This window comes from Rhinatrema bivittatum, chromosome 2 (assembly GCF_901001135.1).
Source record: "Rhinatrema bivittatum chromosome 2, aRhiBiv1.1, whole genome shotgun sequence".
NCBI lineage: Eukaryota > Metazoa > Chordata > Amphibia > Gymnophiona > Rhinatrematidae > Rhinatrema > Rhinatrema bivittatum.
The window spans coordinates 182719884-182737250 of NC_042616.1; the positions used below are offsets into that span (position 1 = coordinate 182719884).

Below are 17367 nucleotides of genomic sequence, written 5' to 3' on the forward strand. Positions count from 1 at the left end.
TAGATTACTGTAATGGATTATATTTGAGTCTACCTGAATCAGCTATTAGACCCCTTCAGCTAATACAGAATTCAGCAGCGAGACGTCTTACAGCTACTCCCATTAAACAGCACATTTCTCCTGTCTTACAAAAATTACATTGGTTACCAGTTAAATTCAGAATTCGGTATAAAATTATCACAATAATACACTCTCTGTTAAATAACACACACTCTATATGGTTACAAACCCTCAAGAGAACTTAGATCAGCCGGAAAACACCTATTAGAAGTTCCCACAGTTAAAATGGCTGCTCTGAATATAACAAGGCAAAGAGCCTTTTCAGTAGCCGGCCCCATTCTGTGGAATTGCTTTGCCAGACCCTTTAAGACAAATACATAACAGAAAGGAATTCAAGAAAGCACTAAAAACGTACCTCTTTAACGAAGCGTTTGGGAACTCTGAGCCACTCAGCAGTAGCTAATTTCTGTGAGATAAAGACTGCCTAACTTTGCACCCTAACATTAGGAAGTTAACGCCTTTTACTTTACTTGTTAGTGTAGATGCTTATTTCCTTCTTTTGCTTTTTGTAATATAATAGTTAATTATGCTATAATCTTTTGATTTATTGTACTTTTAGTTTTATTGATCAAAATGCTGATTGTATTTTTATTCCAACCTTATTTTGTTTTTTTATTTTATTTTCTATTTAATCGAATTTGGTTTTTGATTTATTATCACTGTAAACCGCTTTGGTCAATTTTGTATTGGTAAAACGGTATATAAATATGTTAAATAAATAAATAAAAATAAATAAATAATGCAGTTAGCATGTAAAAAACATGCACACAAACAAGCTTCTGTGCACATATACAGTTTTGGAATTAGTAGTGGGCCAGCCAATCAATTAAAACTTTTGAAACAATGCAATATTCTTCTCAAAATAAGAATAATGTGTAATTTTTCACTTTATGAATTAATTTGGTATAAACAACAAAAAAAACCCTCCTACAACTAATACATTTCTAGAAAATGTGGATAAAAACCTGAACTATTCAATCTCTGTTCATATTTACAGTAGCATGGTTTATGAATGTATAGGGCCTAGTCTTGCAAAGAGTTTAATCATTGATACAAAGGGGAAAAAAAACTCTAACTCTGGCTGATGGCTATGATGTTAACCTTATAGAGAACAATGCATAAGAAGCTGGAAAAATGCATTTAACAGATAAAAGCTAGTATGCAAGTACATTACAAGTAAAAATCTCACACGGTTGCTTGCTTAACATCATACCATTTTTCTCATAGAGTGCTTTTTCCTCAGGGTCCAGATCTAGCAAATCATCCAGTGTACCTAAGAGCAAAACATTATGACAATGCATCAGCAACTTGTTCTACTGTATTCCCCAAGCAAAGCGGTTTTAAAATTGAAATCTTACAAAAAAGGTTAAGGTCCTTAAGAAAATTGCACTTGGTCACCTGAATTTTCCTTGAGAATAAAGCTTCCTTCTAAGGCAAACAGGGAGTCTTTATCATCTTCCGCTGTAAGAAATACAGGAAATCAATCAAGGTAATCTAGTTTTGAATGGTTTTCTTCACCAATGCTTGTGAGCAGACATCACATCAGGTCTTCCCGGAAAACCATTTTACACTGCTTATTTATACAGTGACAAACTACACAGCACCGTTCCTTCTCATAGGTGAAACGTCACCAGTGGTCCAAAATTCTCCCACATGCCTTCTACAGTTTTTCAGATGAGTACTCAATGACTGAGCAACTACATTGGTTCTTTTGGGCTCACTAACAGCAAAGTCTTCTGCACTCAACTGGATCTTTCCAAAGGATTGGTAAAGCTCAATGCAACTAGGAGCCAGTGGAGAAAATAAATAAAGAATACAACCATCAATACTGAAATGTAAAATGTTTCCAAGCCTCCTCTTAAAAATACTAAAAGTAATAATGATAAAAAATAAAGCATAAGACTCTTAATGGGATAGCTAGAAATGAGTTTCTTATAGATTTTCTAGTTCAACATCATGTGCTACTACTTACTTTTATGTAATCATTTTTTATTCAAATGAATAAATCTAAATATAAACATTCCCTCATTTAAAATTTCTTGGATGTCACTGAAAAACAAATACAAGAAGTATTTGCTGATAAAAACAGGCTACCATTATATTATAGTCTATTATAAACCGTTTTGGGTTGATTAAAAAAAAGGGCATTTCTGAGAGAGATTTAGTTATCCGGTTTACTTAGATTCTGAACTATACCCAGCTAACAGGCTGATTCAGTAAAGTCCGCGGGAGAACGCCCGCTCTCCCGGCATGTGCACAGGCCACAGGCCAGTTTTTACTGCTTTTTTGTGCACTTTCCCGGTGCCGGAAGAAATTAGCGCCTACCTTTGGGTAGGCGCTAATTTCTGAAAGTAAAATGTGCGGCTTGGCTGCACATTTTACTTTCTGAATCGCGTGCGAATACCTAATAGGGCCATCAACATGTATTTGCATGTTGAGGGTGCTATTAGGTTCGGCGGGTTGGACGCGCGTTTTCCGCCCCTTACTAATAAGGGGTAAGGGAAAACGTGCGTCCAATGGCAGGTAAACAGTGCGCTCCATCGGCCTGTAAGTTAGCCTGATAACTCTAGACATGCTTCAGAGGAGGCCTTAAGTTAGCCAGCCTTGTGTGGCCAGATATCTGGGTAAGCAGTGCTTTCAGAATGTGAAAAATAATAATAATTAAAATAAAGGAAATAAAAGGGCCCACGGTCCTACTCACTCCCTTCCCCAACCTAATGTAGTAGATGGCCCTGTCTGGTCATGCCCCCACCCCCAAACCCCTTCAACGTTAGTTTAAACCTTGCAATCTGAAGTTTGGGGGCTGCCCCACACCACCTCTTCTCCGTTGACAGAGAGATTGTAAAAATCATTCCTTTCTACCTGAACTTTTCCCCTTCCCTTCCCCCTCACAGAACCAATAAGCCTGGTAGTACCCCCTCCCCCCCCCCCCCCCAATACCCAAAATTCTCCCAGCTGGGGGTTTAAACTCACCTGCTCCCAGCCACTCCAGCGCTGCTTCTGACAGAGGTAGCAAGGGAAGCATAAAGTACACTCAGTTGACGCTTCCAGCGCTAGAAGTGCAATCTAATTTTGCTTACACTTTAGGTAAGAGACACTTGCTTGAACTATTGAAAGGAATAGTTTAATCGATCGTTCCAGTTGCCAGGATACAGTATCGTCCATGTTTTAAGAAGCAAGAGGGCTGGAGTTCCTCAGGCTGGAATCTCTCAGGTATCAAAAGATAGTTTGGATGTGACATCTAGTTTGGAAATTTCAGGTAAGACTTTGGCAAAACCTTCAACTTTGTGTTGCTGGCTTTGGACCCTGGTAGAGATTGGCTTCTCAAATTATTATTTCAGCATTGTGAAGAATTATTTCTTCAGATGAAAGTTCATATTTTCCCTGACGTAGTAATCTGACTCAAAAAAAAGAGAAGGCAATTTCTGTTAATCAGATCCAGGGTGATTCAGTTGGGTGCACTGTTCTTTTTTAAACAAGTTTTCCTATTTTTTTATTATTTTTTTTTGTAAACTATCTCAGTTTACACTTTCTTGTTTAAGTGATAAACTGCTGCAACAGACGTACGTTCAGCCTGGTTTAAGAGTGTTCTCCTTAAGGCGTTATGTTATTTTGGAACAAAAGTTCAACCCAAAGTGGTTTACAATAGATAATATATAAATAATCAAATACATTCAATAAAATACAGTCAATGAAAGATGTGCCCGATCATCTTTCCCACTGGCCCCTCTCGTATTTTTAATTGCTTCTGGTAGACACTTTTTTTCTTTTCCGTTAGGATTGTGGAAACGATCTCCCTATTTTTGGGGGGTTTGAGTTTAGAGCTACAATTCACTAACCATTACGTAGGGGAGATTTATTATTTGGGGGTTTTCGCTATGTACCTCTTGATGCTATTCGCCAAGAGTTCTTAAAGGTTTTATTTTGAATATTGATAAATAAAAAAATTTAAAAACCTGAGGTAGTGTGCATGCAAATCTATCCCAGACATATCCTGAAAACCTGAATCTGAACACCACTAACATAGGGGTAATTTTGCAACATATTACACGAACAAATTACAGTCTTCAAAGCAAACCTAACATGTTCCAGTTTGCTTTAAAATGAACCCAGCAAAACTACCTGCACACAATTACACCTACTTTTGTGTGCATATAGAAAACGTACCCACATGCTTTTTAAACTCAAACATGCACTTAAATAAAAAAAAAAAACCAGCTTAGACCATGCGCTCAGGAACACCTCTCCCACAAGTAAGCAGAAGTGCATGCGTACAGGTCTTATGCACGTACTTTTACCCATATCAGGAGGGTAGGTTTAAAAAAGCCCATTACCCTGGGTAAAGCACTGCTTTAGTCATAGAAATACCTTTTACAATTAAACTATTGGCAAGTTGGAAAAGCGGTGTTGGAATCTCCCAAAACATACCCAAAAAGGAGTCTTTGTTATGGTTCTCCTCGTCTAGGGAAATTAACCTGAAATACAAAGAGCAAACAAGCAGTTTCTACAGCTACTTTGTATTATTTATAATATATAAATGACAGCATTAAAAAAAAAAAAAGACAAATTGACCCATTTGTCTGCATGGCTGCAATTCTTCCACCTGAGATAGACAAGCATAAAAATTCTCACGCTCATTTCAACACCAGCTCCCAAACCCCCATATCTTTTAGATAAGCTCTCAACCTTTTCCTAGCTGTGCTTTCCATATCAGTCCCAAGTAAGTACTGGTCTCCATCACCTCCATTGGTAGCTCAGTTTAGGTCTTGTCATCTTCCTCTATAATTCTTGCAAGACCAACAATAAATTCAGCAACCAGATCATCCGCCACATCTGATTACTGACTTTTCTAATAATCTACACAGCCACCAAAACAAGCAAAGCCACTGACCAAAACATCTGGCCTCCCCATGCTCACTGAAGTTTGGTCTTTAACTATAAACACTTCATGCAATTTACTTAAGTGCTTTCTTGGAAGTTTGATGCACCCATAAGCACTGCTGTAAGGGTTGCAACCGTATCACCGTGCATGAAGCTCAGGGCAGTCATGCCACTGCTGGTGGGCTTGTAATCGCTGCTCCACAGGCCAACGTTTCTCACCCAGTGTTCAAGTGGAAAAAATACACCACTACTTGATGCTTTGGGTCTAGACCAGCTCTGTTCTCAGCACCTTGCAGAAACAAGAGACACCAACAGTGGCTCTCAAGCCATGCAGGTGCTCCTTTCTAAGCAGGTGTGACATCACACATGCAGGGCACGGCCCGTTGGGTCCTGCATAGTGCAGCGCACACACACACACTGCATGCAGCGCCTCCTCCTTTAAGATTTTCTCTTTTCTCCAGAAGCTAAAGGAGATGGGGGAAAACGTGCTCTGAGCAGCAGCGGCGGTGGCTGAGCTCTCGCGGCAGTTAAGTAACTGACTGAGATAGATGCCTACACTGAACAATACCCTATACTTGCATATCAAGGGAGCTGGAGTTTGGGAGCGGGGAGGTTTGTTCTTGGCAAGGAAGAGAGGAGAAGGAATAAAGGAAAAAAATGCCAGTTGGTAACGAGCTGAGGGTAAAAAAGGATTCAAAGGGCAATTTCTATTTCCCCACAGAAAAGCCCTTTGAAGTTAGCTCCTTACAGTATAACAACATTAGACAGGCCATGCTGGGTCAGATCAAGAGTCAGCGGGCTACGAACCAGGAGACCAGGCTTTGAGTCCTGCTGTCGCTCCTTGTGACCTTGGGTAAGTCACTTTACCCTCCATTGCCTCAGGTACAAAACTTAGATTGTAAGCCCTCTGGGGACAGAGAAATACCTACAGTACCTGAATGTAAACCGGTGTGATATCTCAATTGAGATCGAATGTCGGTATATAAAAAATAAATAAATAAATACATAATAAATAATAAATAAAGCCCAGCATCCTGTCTTGCACCGTGATCTATTCAGAACACCAGGCAGACTCATTCCTTGCCGCTCACTTCCAGGGATAAGCAGGGGATTTTTAGTTATATTTAGATAACAACTGTAATTAAACAGATAGGAGGTAAGTTTTGGGTTTTTTGGTTGGTTTTTTTTTTTTTTTTAAACATTTTACGCGTTTAAATGGGCTTTTGAAAATTACTACTTTTACGTATGAAATTCCTTTGAGAATTCGCTCCATAATGTATTGCATGCGTGAAACTGTGTAAATAGGGTTTAATTGCCTTTATCAGAGATAAGCAGGGTCTACCAATCATGTTTTTTAAATGTGGAATTTAAGTATTATTTGCTAAAGTCACCAAATATTTTTTGTCAAACATTTACTACCCTTAATAGAAGGCTTGGGGTGGCCTGCATGGAGCGGCAGTTACTACCCTTAAAAAAAAACAAAACAAAAAACAAACCAACTCATTAATTACTATGTAAGCTCCAAGACTGAGAGAATTGATCCTACTGTGCTGTGTATAGTATGAGTATCTGGAGGTGTACAGTACTATCCCTATTTTGGCTCCCCAAGTTTCTCACAAGCAGGCCTGTACGCGATCTGTCTTTTCTTCATGAAAAAGATTCCCCAGCTCCTGCCAATAAATCATCATACAAGGAAAGAGACTCCTCATAATATAAACATCTGGAATCTGGGATGGGGAAGGCAAGACAACATGGAGGGATTCAGCCGTGATTAAATGGCCGTATGCAGAGAGGAAGAAAGGATCTCATGTCAATCAAAGAATACCATCTTATATTAGCCTTTGAAGCGTTATACCCATTCTGCTAAATATAAGAAAATATTTATGCTGCATGGAATTTAATTTCAGCCACTTCACTAGTGCTTATTCAATCCCTTATATGTATGTTTATGTTAAATATTTTGTAATCGCCAGTAAGTAAGAATATAAGAACATGCCATACTGGGTCAGACCAAGGGTCCATCAAGCCCAGCATCCTGTGCCCAACAGTGGCCAATCCAAGTCGCAAGTACCTGGCAAGTACCCAAAAACTAAGTCTATTCCATGTTACTGTTCCTAGTAATAGCAGTGGCTATTTTCTAAGTCAACTTAATTAATAGCAGGTAATGGACTTCTCCAAGAACTTATCCAATCCTTTTTTAAACCCAGCTACACTAACTGCACTAACCACATCCCCTGGCAACAAATTCCAGAGTTTAATTGTGCGTTGAGTAAAAAAGAACTTTCTCCAATTAGTTTTAAATGTGCTCCATGCTAACTTCATGGAGTGCCCCCTAGTTTTTCTACTATCCGAAAGAGTAAATAACCGATTCACATCTACCCGTTCTAGACCTCTCAAGATTTTAAACACCTCTATCATATCCCCCCTCAGCTGTCTCTTCTCCAAGCTGAACAGCCTTAACCTCTTTAGTAGTTTGCTATCATCTGGAGCAGAAATGGAAAGACATTGATTTTTATACTTTCTCACACTCCTAAAAAGTTAAAGACATACAGTTTTTGCTGTGATTGTTTGCATGCGGATATGCAGGGCATTCGTTAAATAAAACAGAACCTGAATTAGAATGCAACATCTAAAATCACTACAATCCATGGAATAACAGTAGCAATAAGTTTTAGGATTTATGTAGACCCCATCATTCCTGACAGGATATTAACATCCTTTTGAGTCACTGATGTAGAGAGAGGTTGGCAATGACCTTTGGGGTGGAGGTCTTGGTAGTCTGTTCATAGTTACATTGCTAGCAAGGTGGAAAGAAGACAAGAAGAGACCCATTAATTTCAACCGCTTTTGGTTGCCTAATACCTCTTTATCATGGTAATCCAGAGGAAGGTAAAAAAAACAACCCACTCTTATAGTCAATTACTACTATTACTAACGCACTATGAGACGTATGCAGGCTGTACAAATACACATAACAGACATTCCCTGCTCCATACAGCTTACATTCTATTCTCCCAGTTAAGAGGAAAATCTTGAACATAGGAGTCAATTAGCGATTCTGAACATACAATTAACCCCGATTTTAGTGACTGGCTAATTTTAGTCTTGCTGACGGTCATTCACCAACTAACATAAGTCACCTAGTTCTCAATTTAAAAATCCTTAGAATTTAAAAGACACCAAGTAATTGAGAGAAATAAGTATCCAGTCTTTTGCCCAGAGTGCCACATGAATGATTATCTACCTATTGGTGGGGCATTATACGTGTGCACCCGATGCAAGGAGCTCCTGGCACTCAAGAGATCGCATCCAATTTCTGGAGGCCAGAATGCCAGAATGGAGGAGCTGAAGCAGACAGATATATAGAGACGACCTTCAAGGACACTGTAGAGCAGTCCCAACTCCAGTCAAGCAGCTCTTCTGCTGCTTTGGAGGAACAAAGTCACCTGAAAGGAGAATATTATCTTGGTATAATAGGAAATGATCCTGTAGCTATGACCTGACTTCCAGGTGATGCTTTATCCCCTCGCCCAAAGCACCTGTCTCCAGAACCATGTGCCCGGGAAGGAAGGATTAGGGTGACCATTATGGTGAATGATTTAAACATTAATAATGTAGATAGCTCGATGGCTGTTAGGTGTGAGGATCATTTGGTAACTTGCTTGCCTGGTGCGAAGGTAAGTGGATCTCAAACACCACTAGATAAGATTTTAGAGAGAGTGCTGGGGAGGACTAGACCAGTGGTTCTCAACCTTTTTCCCATCGTGACACACCGGACAGGCCACACTCACATGTGTGACACACTGCTCATTACAATTCACGGCGAAAATAAAAAGTAAAGGTTCAGTAATTATTTTTGTTTAAAATGACACAAGGAAAAGATACATATTCGTCTGAACAGAAATTGCATAAATAGTAAACATCCCACACCAAAACAGCACCAATTTCCAGCACTTACACAGTAACCACCTTACCTAAGAAAAGGCAACACTGAAATATTACACCAGGCCTTAAGATACCAATACATCTCCTATTAGGAAAACGGACCAAGTCAGGCTGCTATAGAGCCCTACACAGAAACTACACGCCAGCAGAAAACCTCACCTGAGTCACATGTACTGATTCTCACCTAACAAAGAATAAAGAGACCAAAACGCATAACTAGAAGCATGCAGACAAAAACTGAATTGGAAACCGCAACAAGCCAGAGTCTCTGTATGCAGTGTAATAAAGGAAAAAACAGAGACATCACCCATCCTTATAAAACAAATCAAGAAATATAAAATCAGTAGCTGTAAAACCATACTAACAAAAAGAACAGATTATTTCGAAACAGCTGATGAGTGGAATATCCAATAATTAAAAACTCATATAAAAACTTTCTAAATACCAATAAAATATTTCAAAATAGCAGACACAAAGACCCAGTAATGAAAAATAAGGATACAAAAATGTTTTGCTCTGCATACCTGGAAACGTTTGATATCCAGATGTCCTGAGATTGTTTTGAATTAGCAGGAGGAGGGGTGGTTTGCTTGGAACTTTCTCCTCTCAGTCACATACCAGCGCTCTCTCTCACACTGGCTCTCAATTACACACCTATACGTACATGCTCGAAGTCACTCACATATACACATGCTTTTTCTCTCAGAGAAATGGTGGAAAGAGGATAACCAATAGAACACTGATACCAGGGTATAAATTATATTGATGTGATTGGCAGAGGGGTGGCACTACATGTAAAAGATGGCATAGAGTCAAGCATGATAAAAATCCGACAGGAAAAGTGAGCTGTGGAATTCTTAGGGATAAAAATTCCATGTGTGACAGGTAATACAATAGCAGTGGACAAAATGAACAGATAGACTGTGAAATGCTAGCTGAAATTTAAAAAGCAAATACATTTAACACCACAATAATAATGACCAATTTCAATGACCCCAGTATTAACTGGACCAATGTCTCATTGAGACATGTTAGAGGTTAAGTTCTGCTTCATGGAGTAGCTAGCCCTAGAGCAGACAAGGGGGCAGTTACTTAGATCTAGTCCTCAGTAGAATACACAACCTGGTATGAGAGGTTACTGTGGTGGGGCCACTAAGCAATAGTAATCGTAATGCTATCAAATTTGCCATAATCACTGGAGGAAGGATATTAAGTAAAACTACTACAGTAGCATATAATTTAAAAAGGGAGACATGTGGTACATGTGGGCACCAACGACATAGGAAAATGTGGGAAGGAGGTTCTGGAAGCCAAATTTAGGCTCTTAGATAGAAAGCTTAAATCCAGAACCTCCAGGGTAGCATTCTCTGAAATGCTCCCTGTTCCACGCGCAGGTCACCAGAGGCAGGCAGAGCTCCGGAGTCTCAATACGTGGATGAGACGATGGTGCAAGGAAGAGGGATTCAGTTTTGTTAGGAACTGGGGAACCTTTTGGGGAAGGGGGATTCTCTTCCGAAGGGATGGGCTCCACCTTAACCAGGGTGGAACCAGACTGCTGGCGCTAACCTTTAAAAAGGAGATAGAGCAGCTTTTAAACTAGAACGAAGGGGAAAGCCAACAGTCGCTCAGCAGCGCATGGTTCGGAGAGAGGCATCTTCAAAGGATACTAATGATGCATTAGAATTAGGGCATCCTGACAGTGAGGTTCCAATAATTAGAAAAATAGTCCAAGTGCCTGTAACTAAAAACTCACCTGAGCTAAAAAATTCTAACTTATCCCTATCAATTAAAAAGCAGAATGAAAATACAAACAAAAAACAAACTTTGAAATGTTTGTATGCTAATGCCAGAAGTCTAAGAAGTAAGATGGGAGAATTAGAATGTATAGCAGTGAATGATGACATAGACTTAATTGGCATCTCAGAGACAAGGTGGAAGAAGGATAACCAATGGGACAGTGCTATACCGGGGTACAAATTATATCGTAATGACAGAGAGGAGCACTCGGGAGGAAGTGTGGCGCTTTATGTCCGGGATGGCATAGAGTCCAACAGGATAAACATCCTGCATGAGACTAAATACAAAATTGAATCTTTATGGGTAGAAATCCCTTGTGTGTCGGGGAAGACTATAATGATAGGGGTATACTACCATCCACCTGGTCAAGATGGTGAGACTGACAGTGAAATGCTAAGAGAAATTAGGGAAGCTAACCAAATTGGTAGTGCAGTAATAATGGGAGACTTCAATTACCCCAATACTGACTGGGTAAATGTATCATCGGGACACACTAGAGAGATAACGTTCCTGGATGGAATAAATGATAGCTTTATGGAGCAATTGTTTCAGGAACAGACGAGAGAGGGAGCAATTTTAGATCTAATTCTCAGTGGAGCACAGGACTTGGTGAGAGAGGTAACGGTGGTGGGGATGCTTGGCAATAGTGATCATAAAATCAAATTTGATTTAATGACTGGAAGAGGAACAGTGTGCAAATCCAAGGCTCTCGTGCTAAACTTTCAAAAGGGAAACTTTGATAAAATGAGAAAAATTGTTAGAAAAAAACTGAAAGGAGCAGCTACAAAAGTAAAAAATGTCCAAGAGGTGTGGTCATTGTTAAAAAATACCATTCTAGAAGCACAGTCTAGATGTATTCCACACATTAAGAAAGGTGGAAAGAAGGCAAAACGATTACCGGCATGGTTAAAAGGGGAGGTGAAAGAAGCTATTTTAGTCAAAAGATCTTCATTCAAAAATTGGAAGAAGGATCCAACAGAAGAAAATAGGATAAAGCATAAACACTGGCAAGTTACATGTAAGACATTGATAAGACAGGCTAAGAGAGAATTTAAAAAGAAGTTGGCTGTAGAGGCAAAAACTCACAGTAAAAACGTTTTAAAATATATCTGAAGCAGAAAGACTGTGAGGGAGTCAGTTGGACCATTAGATGATCAAGGGGTTAAAGGGGTACTTAGAGAAGATAAGGCCATTGCGGAAAGATTAAATGATTTCTCTGCTTCGGTGTTTACTGAAGAGAATGTTGGGGAGGTACCCGTAATGGAGAAGGTTTTCATGGGTAATGATTCAAATGGACTGAATCAAATCACGGTGAACCTAGAAGATGTGGTAGGCCTGATTGACAAACTGAAGAGTAGTAAATCACCTGGACCGGATGGTATACACCCCAGAGTTCTGAAGGAACTAAAAAATGAAATTTCAGACCTATTAGTAAAAATTTGTAACTTATCATTAAAATCATCCATTGTACCTGAAGATTGGAGGATAGCAAATGTAACCCCAATATTTAAAAAGGGCTCCAGGGGCGATCCGGGAAACTACAGACCAGTTAGCCTGACTTCAGTGCCAGGAAAAATAGTGGAAAGTGTTCTAAACATCAAAATCACAGAACATATAGAAAGACATGGTTTAATGGAACAAAGTCAGCATGGCTTTACCCAGGGCAAGTCTTGCCTCACAAATCTGCTTCACTTTTTTGAAGGAGTTAATAAACACGTGGATAAAGGTGAACCGGTAGATGTAGTATTCTTGGATTTTCAGAAGGCGTTTGACAAAGTTCCTCATGAGAGGCTTCTAGGAAAAGTAAAAAGTCATGGGATAGGTGGTGATGTCCTTTCGTGGATTGCAAACTGGCTAAAAGACAGGAAACAGAGAGTAGGATTAAATGGACAATTTTCTCAGTGGAAGGGAGTGGACAGTGGAGTGCCTCAGGGATCTGTATTGGGACCCTTACTTTTCAATATATTTATAAATGATCTGGAAAGAAATACGATGAGTGAGATAATCAAATTTGCAGATGACACAAAATTGTTCAGAGTAGTTAAATCACAGGCAGATTGTGATAAATTGCAGGAAGATCTTGTGAGACTGGAAAATTGGGCATCCAAATGGCAGATGAAATTTAATGTGGATAAGTGCAAGGTGATGCATATAGGGAAAAATAACCCATGCTATAATTACACAATGTTGGGTTCCATATTAGGTGCTACCACCCAAGAAAGATCTAGGCGTCATAGTGGATAACACATTAAAATAGTCGGTTCAGTGTGTTGCGGCAGTCAAAAAAGCAAACAGAATGTTGAGAATTATTAGAAAGGGAATGGTGAATAAAACAGAAAATGTCATAATGCCTCTGTATCGCTCCATGGTGAGACCGCACCTTGAATACTGTGTACAATTCTGGTCGCCGCATCTCAAAAAAGATATAATTGCGATGGAGAAGGTACAGAGAAGGGCTACCAAAATGATAAGGGGAATGGAACAGCTCCCCTATGAGGAAAGACTAAAGAGGTTAGGACTTTTCAGCTTGGAGAAAAGATGGCTGAGGGGGGATATGATAGAGATGTTTAAAATTATGAGAGGTCGAGAATGGGTAGATGTGAATCGGTTATTTACTCTTTCGGATAGTAGAAAGACTAGGGGGCACTCCATGAAGTTAGCATGGGGCACATTTAAAACTAATCAGAGAAAGTTCTTTTTAACTCAACGCACAATTAAACTCTGGAATTTGTTGCCAGATTGTGTGGTTAGTGCAGTTAGTGTAGCGGTGTTTAAAAAAGGATTGGATAAGTTCTTGGAGGAGAAATCCATTACCTGCTATTAAGTTCACTTAGGGCCGGATTTTAAAAGCCCTGCGCGCGTAAATCCGGCCAGATTTCCGCGCGCAGGGCACTCGTGCGCCGGCGCGCCTATTTTGCATTGGCTGCCGGCGCGTGCAGAGCCCCGGGACGCGTGTAAGTCCCAGGGTTTCGTAAAAGGGGCAGGGAGGGGGCGTGTCCGGGGTGGTTCGGGGTGGGACCGGGGGTGTGGCGCCATCCCGGGGGTGAGGTCGAGGCCTCCGGACCAGCACCTGGGTGATGGCGCGCCAGCAGCCTGCTGGCACGCGCAGATTTACGCCAGCTTTCAGCAGGCGTAAATCTGCCAACAAAGGTGGGGGGGGGGGGTTTAGATAGGGCCGGGGGGTGGAAAGAAAGTTCCCTCCGAGGCCGCTCGGAAATCGGAGCGGCCTCGGAGGGAACAGGCAGCGCGCGCTGAGCTCGGCGTGCGCAAGTTGCACAAATGTGCACCCCCTTGTGCGCACTGACCCCGGATTTTATAAGATACGCGCGGCTACGTGCGTATCTTATAAAATCCAGTGTACTTTTGTTCGCGCAAATTTATAAAATCTACCCCTTAGAGCAGAGCTTTCCAAACTTTTCATGTTGGTGACACACTTTTTAGACAAACATAATTTCACGACACGGTAATTCAGTCTACTAGTAAACCAGAGGTTAAAGGTTAAACGAACGAAACATATTTCGACAATTTATGTATGTTTCCTTAAATATATACATAAATAAAAGGTTTCACGACACAACCTATCTCATGAAAACCTTAAATTTATATTAAAAATATATATTCCAAGATTCATGTTATTGTTATAATTTATGAGAAACAATAATAAAACAAATTGTCTGTCCCCCACACACTCATCTCTCTCCTCCCCCCAGCACATGTCTGGCCCCCACACACTCATATCTCTCCCCCTCAAGCACATGTCTGTCCCCCCAGCACGTTTGCCCCCCACTCACTCATCTCTCTCCCCCCAGCACATGTCTGGCCCCCACACTCATGTACCTCGTCTTTTTGATTGTTGCCAGTTAAGTGCTTCACTCCCTTCCATGATCACCAGACACTGCTGCTTGCAGTCAGTACTCCTCATGGCCAGGCCTCATCGGCAGCAGCAGCCAATGCAAGAATGGCTGGGCTCGTTCCACCCACCAAGCCCCCCAAAAAAACGCAATTGACAGCAAAAATCACCCAATAATAAGCAAGCCATAAACTGAAAAAAAAAAGTGAATCTCTAGGAAAAAAAAAGCCCAAACTCGCATCAGAGTTGACCGGGCTTGCGCGACACACCTGCACACTGCAAGCAACACACTAACGTGTCCCGACACACAGTTTGGAAAGCTCTGCCTTAGAGAATAGCCACTGCCATTAGCAATGGTAACATGGAATAGACTTAGTTTTTGGGTACTTGCCAGGTTCTTATGGCCTGGATTGGATTTGTATTCACAAAAAAGAGGGTAGTAGCTTGCTTGTTACAGCGGTTACTACTACTACTTCACTTTCATTGTCTATCCAGCATAGCTCACTGCTTCAATGGCAGGGGAAATGAAGAAAAGAGGATTTATATTCAGACAACCAACAAGGACTGAATTGCACAGGCTGGGTAAACAAATAAGCGAGGGAGTAGCTTGCTTATTGTGGCAGTTACTACCCCATACCAATTAAGCTAGATACTTCACTTAGATACAGCTCCAGCACTACTCTCTACAGCAATGGCGGGTTGGAAGTGAAATATAATCAAAAGGTTACTAAGGGCCAAGAGTAACAGATAAGTATGAGAAAAAAATAAGTGTGAAAGCTTGCTGGGCAGACTGGATGGTCCTTTTGGTCTTCTTCTGCCGTCATTTCTATGTTTCTAGTTCCATCCTCTGGGGAACGTACTGCGTTAGGCACGCAGCCTTTTTTTTGAAAATTGGCATCAGTGTGAACCAATTCCTATGAATCTCAAAGATGAAGAGTCAGTTGTGAGGAATTCTACAAAGGTGTCTCACAGAAAAAGGACACTACAAAATATATGTGATGTGTTTACTATAGCAGTTCTCACAAAGTCTGGTTTCAAATTTGTGTATACCTGAATGATCATTAAACATCCTGAAGTGATTGTACACTGACAAACACTGTGCCTTTTCTTCTTCTTCAATATAATTGACAAAATGTAAGTAGAAACATGTGAGAGCTACTGATAAGGAAGAACTGGCATATCATATGGAAAGGCTTTACAAAACTTACTGTGCAATTCATCTTTGGGATCAGGGTCACAGATGGTGGATGTAATTTGAAAAGCAGTGGTAACAATGTAATTAGCCTTACAAACAGAAAGCTAGTGGATTTTTAAACTGTGTGCAATTGTTTCTAATGCTTTAAATAAGACTAGATAATTACCAAATTTTCTGGGCCTCAAGCAGAATTGTTAAAAAAGCCCTTAACCCTGGGTAAATAACCATTTACACCATGGCTTTTGAAAATTGCCCTCTTAAAATATACTTCTATGAATGTGCAGAAAGTAGTATTATTGCTTTGCAGTAATTTGCCAAGGTGAAAACTGCATATTTTATGTGAAGATTTTCACACATCCCTGGTTCTTGGAAAGAGTGAATCATGCTACATTTCAGTTCAGATTTAGCAACAGATTTGGCAAGTGTTCTATTTGAAAAAACTAACAGACAGTAGTTATGCCAAAGGCTGAAAACTGATTAAATACATGTTCACTCACTCTAAATAACAGTAATATGACACAAAAAAACTAAAGAAAAATAGTTGTAAAAATGCCTCTAAAAGACTTGTATCTATGGTACAAGGTAAGACGAGCCAGAAAAAAATGTATCAATAATAATCTCTTTGGAGTAGGGTTTCATTAAGAAGTTCCAGCAGTGCGTGCACTACGGAGACACACTACATGTATCTCCATAACAAAATCCCCACTGACTGCCCTAAACTCAGGACTCTTACCATCCAAAAGACCTTTGATTTATTTTGATTAACAAGAGATTTAGTGGGAGGAGTCATCAACATGGTGACATGAGCTAGACACGTTTCACTGCTGCTCCTGAGTTTCTTGCTTTACCTGTTTACCCCTATGATGCTTTCTAAGAGGAAAGGGGGGTGGGAGTTTTTCCTTCCGTGGATTCACCCCCCCCCCCCCCGACCAATGTTCTGTGAATCCACGCCCCCCACTTCGCCGTTACGAGCTTCAAGTTCCTTTGCCGATGAAGAAGGAATATTCTGCAAGAGGAAGATGTATCACTCAGCCTGCAAGACTGCTGCCTACCATGGACAGCGTGCAACCAGAATGGTGCCGGTTCAGCTGGGATGCAGAATGAGATCATCAGAGTTGCCCAGATGGAAGGAGCTGCCGGCGTCTCATCTTTCATAGAGCTGGATGCTTTCCCGCCACGCAGATCTACTGGTGGCGAGGCGTTGGAACACGAAAGTATGTCTACACAGGATACTGACACCGATAAGCCTTTTTCCTTAAACACTGCTCAGGTAGTAGGTGAGTCTTCTGTGATTGCTAAATCAGCAGTAGAGCCTCTTGATTCGCTTTGGGACTTGGTCATAAACATAGCTAGTTCTTTTATGGAAACACTCTACTAAGGTTAGTATTGTCTCTGGAAGAAGGGAATCGCTAGTTCAAAATCAGAGAATTTTTCAAGAAAGTCAGGATGAATTCAATCTTTGGAAAAAGCTGTTCAAGATATTCAGTCAGTTAACACTATGATTATTCAGAAGCGTGGACTTTTAACTAAGAGTATAGAGATTATGGAAAGCTGACTTCGGCATTTAAATTTACGTTTTATCAACTTTCCTAAAGTTATTGGAGAAGCTCCTCTAGTAACCCTGAGAAAATATAAGTTC

The 17367-nt window shown here is 40.4% G+C and overlaps 1 protein-coding gene across 5 annotated transcripts in view; it reads right to left on the reverse strand.

Moving 5' to 3' along the window:
* The window catches only part of ICA1 (islet cell autoantigen 1), a 294496-nt gene that overhangs the window by 68946 nt on the left and 208183 nt on the right, over window positions 1–17367 (reverse strand). For all 5 annotated transcript variants that reach the window (XM_029588952.1, XM_029588957.1, XM_029588956.1 and 2 more), the window contains exons 10-12: window positions 4489–4535; window positions 1459–1521; window positions 1274–1333 (exon numbers count right to left, since the gene is read on the reverse strand). In XM_029588952.1, coding sequence (XP_029444812.1) covers window positions 1274–1333; window positions 1459–1521; window positions 4489–4535 — 170 coding nt within the window. The remainder of the gene's footprint in view (window positions 1–1273; window positions 1334–1458; window positions 1522–4488; window positions 4536–17367) is intronic.